The 7,128-nt window shown below is 60.9% G+C and overlaps 1 protein-coding gene across 1 annotated transcript in view; it reads right to left on the reverse strand.

Moving 5' to 3' along the window:
• Positions 1-6: 6 nt before the first annotated feature.
• The window catches only part of SYMPK (symplekin), a gene marked incomplete at its 3' end in the record, with an annotated part of 7,436 nt that continues 314 nt past the window's right edge, over positions 7-7,128 (reverse strand). The window contains exons 2-20 of the mRNA XM_010286991.1: positions 6,961-7,087; positions 6,627-6,876; positions 6,383-6,553; positions 5,809-6,048; positions 5,039-5,193; positions 4,801-4,951; positions 3,585-3,798; positions 3,357-3,507; positions 3,039-3,274; positions 2,716-2,797; positions 2,515-2,628; positions 2,288-2,435; positions 2,055-2,215; positions 1,871-1,979; positions 1,702-1,802; positions 1,523-1,613; positions 1,067-1,168; positions 798-985; positions 7-86 (exon numbers count right to left, since the gene is read on the reverse strand). Coding sequence (XP_010285293.1) covers positions 7-86; positions 798-985; positions 1,067-1,168; positions 1,523-1,613; positions 1,702-1,802; positions 1,871-1,979; positions 2,055-2,215; positions 2,288-2,435; positions 2,515-2,628; positions 2,716-2,797; positions 3,039-3,274; positions 3,357-3,507; positions 3,585-3,798; positions 4,801-4,951; positions 5,039-5,193; positions 5,809-6,048; positions 6,383-6,553; positions 6,627-6,876; positions 6,961-7,041 — 2,825 coding nt within the window. The remainder of the gene's footprint in view (positions 87-797; positions 986-1,066; positions 1,169-1,522; positions 1,614-1,701; positions 1,803-1,870; positions 1,980-2,054; positions 2,216-2,287; positions 2,436-2,514; positions 2,629-2,715; positions 2,798-3,038; positions 3,275-3,356; positions 3,508-3,584; positions 3,799-4,800; positions 4,952-5,038; positions 5,194-5,808; positions 6,049-6,382; positions 6,554-6,626; positions 6,877-6,960; positions 7,088-7,128) is intronic.

The following is a 7,128-nucleotide window of genomic DNA, read 5'->3' on the forward strand; positions in this document are numbered from 1 at the left end:
AGCTGCAGCACCACCTGGAAGGACTGGGGCTTCGTGCGCTGGCAGCACTTGATGAAGCCCTCCCACACCTTGGGGTACTTCCACACCTGGGGGGCAGAGTTGGGGTCGGGGGGGGCCCCTGGGGGCACCCCCCGGCCTTGGCACCCAGCGGGGAGCTGGGCAGCAGTGGCCACCCACAAGGAGGGAGATGCATGGGGAGAGACATACAGGGGGTGACAGCCAGGGACAGCGGGACAGGACGGACAGACACCCAGGGACAGGATGGACAGACACCCACAGAGACCGACACATGGGGAAACCCAGGGACAGTGGGACTGCATGGACAGACACCTACATGGGAACACCCAGAGGGACAGGATGGGCAGACACCCAGAGGGACAAACACCCAGGAACACAGAGAGAGCTGGGAACATTGGGACGGGACAGACAGACAGCCAGGGACAGTGGGACAGGACAGACACCTGGAGGAACAGACACCCCATGGAGACACCCGGGGACAGTGGAATGGGATGGACAGACACCCAGAGGGACAGACACCCACACCAAGACGCCTGGGAACAGTGGGACAGGACAGACAGACCCGCAGAGGGATGGACACCAGGGCTGTGACACCCAGGGACAGGACAGAGAGACACCTGGGGACACCAAGAGAGGACAGACCGACCCCCAGAGGGACATCAGGGACTGGCTGTGACACCCAGCAACCCACAGAAGGAACCAGCCGGCCACCCCGAGCAACCCACCCAGGGACCACTGGCTCCCAAGGTGGGGACGGACAGCCAGCCAGCCAGACACACCTGCTTCATGATGAGGCGGGAGAGGATGTTCATGACGAAGCCGCCCAGGCGGGGGTACATGGTGAGGGCCTGGATGACGGTGCGCATCAGCAGCATGGGCAGAGGGCTCTGCTCCATCAGCTGCTGCATCACCACCGCCAGCACCTCCGAGGTGTAGACGTTGCGCTCGGCGAAGCACAGGTTGGTGGCTGTCCAGGGGGACAACTGTCACCTCCCCTCTGTGGGGGGCAGCTTGTGGGGGTGTGTGTTCCCCACCCCACGGCACCCACCTTTGATGATGGACTTCATGTCGCACTTGGAGGAGTCGATGTTGTGCAGGGCGATCAGCAGCTCCCCCGGGTTCAGCGGGGACACGGCCGAGGTGCCGTCACCTGTGAGGGGACAGCACGGGGGTGGCCCTGTGTCCCTCAGGTGGTTGGGATAGGGTCCAGGTGACAGGTCCTGTGCCCACCCCACGGTGGCCACAGAGGCGAGGACTGTCCCTAGGGTCACCCTGTGTCCCTGCAGCCATTCCCAGGGATGTGCCATGTCTCATGTCCCACCCCCAGGAGGTCACAGGTCCCCACAGCAAGCACTGGGACTGTCCCCAGGGATGTCCCATGGTGTCCCACCGCAGGGAGGTCCCATGTCCCCACAGTGAGCACCGGGATTGTCCCAGGGAGGTGCCAGGCTCCTTGTCCCACCCCAGGGCTGCCACACATCCCAGGGCTGTCCCCGTCCCCTACCATGCTGCGTCCCCAGCAGGCGGTTGAAGACCTCCTTGACCACGATGGGGTTGAGCTTGATGAGTTTGGGCAGCGCCTGGATCACCTCTTTCTGCACCCAAAACGGCAGCGCTCAGCAGGGGGCATGTGAGGGCAGGGGACATGGATGGAGGGGACACAGACAGAGGGGATGCTCTGACCTTCTCCAGCCCATTGAGGACAGGGATGAGGAACCTCACATCTGGCAGCCGCTTGTGATAGAGGTCACGGACCCTCTTCACCAGCTCAGGGGAGGGGGGCACTGCCAGGAGGGGGTGGCACATCACCATGGGGCATGTGCCACCCTGCCGTGTCCCCCCCTTCTCCTACCTTTGTCCGTCAGGCTGTGCAGGCAGCGCGTCACCAGCGTCTCTGCTCCCTTGGGGCAGTTCTCCACCAGCAGCAGCAGCTCGGGCGAGTTCATCCCCATCCCACGGATCTACGTGAGAACGACTGCTGGTGTCACCAGGCCACTGCATCCCCCAAACCCCCTGCCCTCCAACACAGGATTCACCGGCTGCTCGATGACCCGCAGGACAGTGCGCTTGATGTCAGCAATGGCCTCAGTGTAGACAGAAGCCAGTTCGTGGATGAGCTTGTGGTTGTGAGGCAGCAGCGCCAGGTAGAGGTAGAGGCACTGCTTGATGGTCTCCTCCGTCCATGGCGCCGCCACCTCTGTGTCACACACAGCGTCACCGGAGCCCCATGGACACCTCCAGTGGGTGCTGCCCCATCCCCAAAACTCACCTGTGTCCTTGTCGGCACCAAAGAGAACGGAGGGTGGGTTGGGGTGCACCAAGAGCTGCAGGTAGTTGAGGGCAAACTTCTCCACGTACTCCCGCAGCTGGTCCTTCTCGTACATGCGCTTGATGAAGAGGAGGGCCTGCTGGCGGACCTGCGGGGCGGTTGCGTGTCACCGGTGCGGGGACAGGGGTGGCCCCTGGGGCGCTGATGGCAGAGCCCCACACAGGTACCTTGTCCTTCTCGTGGGAGCTGAGGTCCAGCAGGACGTGGAGGTACTGGAACTGCCGTGACGGCCGTTTGAAGATGAGGTCACGCAGTGTGGACATGCCCAGGTAGGTCCGGCTCTGTGTGGCGGGGGACAGTGATGAAGCATGCTGGAGCTCATCCCAGTGTCCCCAACCTCGTGTGTCCCCAAACCCATGGGTCCCCACCTCATCCTCGCAGTACTTGCGGATGACCTCCAGTGCACTCTCGGTGATCAGCGGCGCCTCCAGCACCACTTTGGTGAAAATCCTGCCGGGAAATGGACATCATTGGGGTGGGAATGTCACTGGGGTGGGGGGGCCACTGGGATGGGGACACATGTGAACAACTCTGGGGACCATCTGGAGGGATATTCATAGCCCAAGAGCTGCAGCTCCCACCGTGATGGGTCCCAGAAGTCTGGTGAAGCAGCCAGTGGCACCGTCCAGTCCCTGGGGGCACCGTCCCATCCCTGGTGGTACCATCCCGTCCCCGACAGCACTGTCCCTACCCATCCTTCTGGTCAGGCTTCTCCTGGAGGCCGGCGAGGAGCCCGATGAGACACTCGTCGTAGCGTTCCAGGCTGCCAGTGGGGAAGCGGCTCAGGTAGGCGTTGTACTCCTGGAAGAGCCAGGTGAAGGCCAGATCCAGGCGGCCACGGATGTCATCGAGGATGAAGGCCAGCACCTCGCTCTTCAGTGGCACCTCAAACTGTGTCACCAGCGAGGCCAGGATCTTCACACGAGCCTGCCACGGTAGGCAAGAGGGTCTGGGTGAGATTTTGGCAGGGGGGCACTCAGCCCAATGCCAGGGTGGGTGCTGGGCATACCTGGGCGGCCCCGCTGCAGGCGACAGCGCGCTCAGCGTGCAGGATGCGCTTGACGGCGCTCAGTTTTAGCTTCTCCATCTGTGTGTCGCTCAGCGGCTTGAGGACGTCGGCCAGGCGGAAAACTTTCTTGCGGCCCCCGGCACCCACCAGCCTTAGAGGAGGAGAAAGGGTCCATCAGCACCTGTAGGTGCTCCCCCATGGGGGCAGCGGGGCAGCGGCAGGGCTCACCGGGGCTGCGTGGCTGGGATGATAGGCTCAGGACGACGTTTGGCCTGGGGGGCTTCCTCCTCCAGCAGGTTGGCGGCCGAGCCTTGGGCACCCAGCACCGAGATGGCCTGGCCCTGGGCCAGCGCTGACAGCCGCCGCTTGATCACCACGCTCTCCGGCTTGGCCACCTTCTCCTCCTTCGGCTCCTCCTTCAGGTGCTTTGTCTGCTCCACACCTGAAACAGTGCCACGGACACTGACTCCTCACCATACCTTGGTTCAGACTAAGGAACAATCCGCCTCATGTCCTCGGGGTGAACCCGCGAGCTGGAAAGCTCCTGGCTCACATACAAGGGAGCAGAAGTGTCAAAAAATATTTTAAATGGTGGTTTTGAAACCCAATACTGCAAGATAATCAAGATACCAGAAGCTAAAATGAAGATTTAGCTCACCTATACCCTTGACTTCACCCTATAAATATTACCCTCGAGACGGGCCCAGTGGGAGCTCTCCCCAAATTGTAGCTGGACTGTGTGCCAGGTGACTCCCCCCCTCGAGCAGGGAAGCCTTCCAGGGTCTGAGATTCCTTGAGACTAGCAGATCCTTCCTCACCCGAGGCAGAGAAAGATGATTCCTGACCCACGACAGGTCCTCGGTCCGTAACCGACAGCATGCCACGTTAACACTAATGAAACATTACTACTCCGTGTCGCTACTCAGTATTATAATAAATATCATACAAATAATTCCATTAGACATAAACTGTTGGCCAAGTCTGAGACTAAGATTGGACCTAGCTGCACTCAGGCTCCAGAAGAAGTTTAGAAAACAAGAAGGTACACTCTGAACCTTGTGACCCAGAAGGAGGGTCTGCCTTACTCCTTGCATCTCTGGTCTCTGTCTGAATCATCTCTGTGTAAATCACTAACTCAATTCTAACTCAATTTTCCCTCGCGTGTTCCTTCCACACAGTAATTAATAAGGTGAACCTTGCCACCCAACTTAAACCTCGTCAAACTGCTGTTAAGCTTTGTAAAATTCCAGCCAACTTCTCAAACTCTGTAAAATTCTTATTTTTACCTCAATAAACAGGTTGCTCCTTCTGTCTTTTAAGTGAGATACATTCAGCTCACCCATGACCAACAGGGAGGGGTGGGTGGGTGAGCACCCCAAAAAGGCGCTGCCATGGAGGAAAAGGGTACGGGGTACAGAACATGTGCCCATGGGTCCCTGCTCACCCGGGCCGAGTCCCGCCGCCGTCATCTGGGTGGCCATGAGCCGGGAGAGGTGCTTGATCTGCGCCTCGGTGCCGGCTGACTCCACAGGGGTGTAGGTGGCCTGGAAGGAGGCGGGCATGGCTTCGGGCAGGTACACCATGCTGATCAGCACCTGCAAAAAGTGGGGGGACACACTGTGTTACAACCCACCTCCCCAAAAAGCGCCACATTCCCCAGTGCTGTGTCCCCATCCCCTGACCAGATTGGCGACGTTCTCCGGGGTGAGCAGCGGCTGCAGGAACTCGGCAGTGATGTCCGTGTCCGACGGGGTGCTGGCCTGGCCAGCTGCTTTGGGTGCCGCCACCGCTGTTGGCTCCAGGTCCTTGTCCTCATCGTCCTCGCCCAGGGGGGGCTCTGCTAGGACGAGTGTCAGGGCTCCCCAGAGGTCCCGGGGGATTGATCGGCCATCACCAGGCAGTGGGGACCCCAGCGAGGGAACGGGAGGACTTGGTGGGTCTGTTGTGCCACCGATGGTCCCCAGAAGAGGACTGGGAGGACCCCAGGAGAGGACTGAGAAGACTTGGGGGGTGTTTAATGCCATCATCTCTTCCCCAGAAGAGCACTGGGATGAACCCGAGGGGCACTGTGAGGACATTCAATTCCAGCACCCACCACCCACCCTGACCAGGAAGGGACTGGAAGGACTTTGAAGGGCACTGGGAGGACTTGGGGGGTGTTTAATGCCATCACTCATACCCAAGAGAGCACTGGGAGGACCCCAGGAGGGACTGGGGGGACTCTGAGGGGTACTTCGTGCCACCACCTGTCCCCAAAAAGCACTGGCAGGAGCCTGGTTGGCTCTGGGAGGACTTTGGGGGGGGGGGTGTAATGCCACCACGTGTCCCCAACATCCCCAGGAGGGCACTGGGAGGACCTGAGGGGCATTTAAAGCCCCAAAGGGAGCTGGCAGGGCCCCGAGGTTGCATAGTGCCATCGGGGAGGGGAAGACAGTGACACCCAGGGTCTCACCAATCTTCATCTTCTTGAGGGTGGCGTCAGGCTCGTCACGGGGTCGTTTGCGGGCGTCGCGGGGGCTGGGCATGCTGCGGGCGATCTCAGCCTGCTGAGTGCCCAGGTCGACGAGTAGGGTGGTGATCTGGGGCTGGAAGTCCCCCGAGGATGGGTGCCGCAGGACGCTCAGGAGATGCAGCTTTAGGTTCTTACGGACGCTGCTCACCTGTGACTTGGCCAGGGTGGGGGGCAGGTTGGCTGTGAGCAGGGGTGGACACACCAGGTTAGGGATACCTGAGGACACTAGATGCCCAGGTCCATGGGGATGTGGGATACTGTGGTTTGGGTGCCATTGGGGTCTGCCAACCCCGCTGGGTCCTTGGTCGAGATGGAAGGTGGGCGCTTGGGAACCAGGACTGAGGATGTTTGGGTCCCCAGACTCACAAGAGGTGGCCGTGGGGACCTTGGGGATCCAGGACCCCCCAGGGGAGCAGGACGAGCCCAGGACCCACCCACCCTGCAAGTACTGCGGGGACCAGAAGGCACAAGGCATGCCACAGGTGACAGTGACACCCGGTGAGGCGGGGTTTACCATGGAGGGTCTCATAGGCTTGGATGACCTCAGCCATGAACATGGGTCTCTGGCGGGCAATGGTGGCCAGGGAACCCAGCGCAGCCGTCAGGTTGATGCTGGAGATGGCCGGGTGCACCATGAACTTGAGGAGCTGCTCCAGGGCGGCCTTGCCCTCCTCCCACAGCAGGTCTGCAGGGACACGGGGGACGTTCAGGCGGGGGTCCCACCTCGTGGAGGGGACCCCACTGCCCCGTGCCCTCACTGTATTTGATGTAGGGGTGGTCCTTGGGGATGCGCTCGAGGCTGATGTCATTCTCGTGACGTTTGGGGACATCGGAGTCAGCCATGCGCGGCGAGAGTGTGATGATGAGCCCCTCCACGAACTTGATGGCGTGCGTGCGGATGCCGTCATTGTCCGAGTCGAGAAGGAGGATGATGTCGCTGGCCATGGCCGCCATCATCTCCCAGCAAGCCTCCTGCAGCTCACTGATCACCTTCGACTTCACCATCCACTGCGGGCAGGGAGAAGTTAAACCTCACCACTGTTCCCCCAGCACCCATGGGTGCTGGGAAAGGGGCACCCATGGGTGCCTCACCTGCAGGGCCACCTTGTAGAGCTGGGTCATGGTGAGGATGGCCTTCTTCACCACATTGACGTTCTCGTCCTTCAGCAGCATGTTGAGGTTGGCGATGAGCTTCAGCAGCAGCTCGATGTCCCGCTTGCTGAGGGGCAGGGAGGGGGGGGGGCCAACAAAAGGGGCGGC

Source organism: Phaethon lepturus, unplaced genomic scaffold (assembly GCF_000687285.1).
Source record: "Phaethon lepturus isolate BGI_N335 unplaced genomic scaffold, ASM68728v1 scaffold34565, whole genome shotgun sequence".
Taxonomy (NCBI): domain Eukaryota; kingdom Metazoa; phylum Chordata; class Aves; order Phaethontiformes; family Phaethontidae; genus Phaethon; species Phaethon lepturus.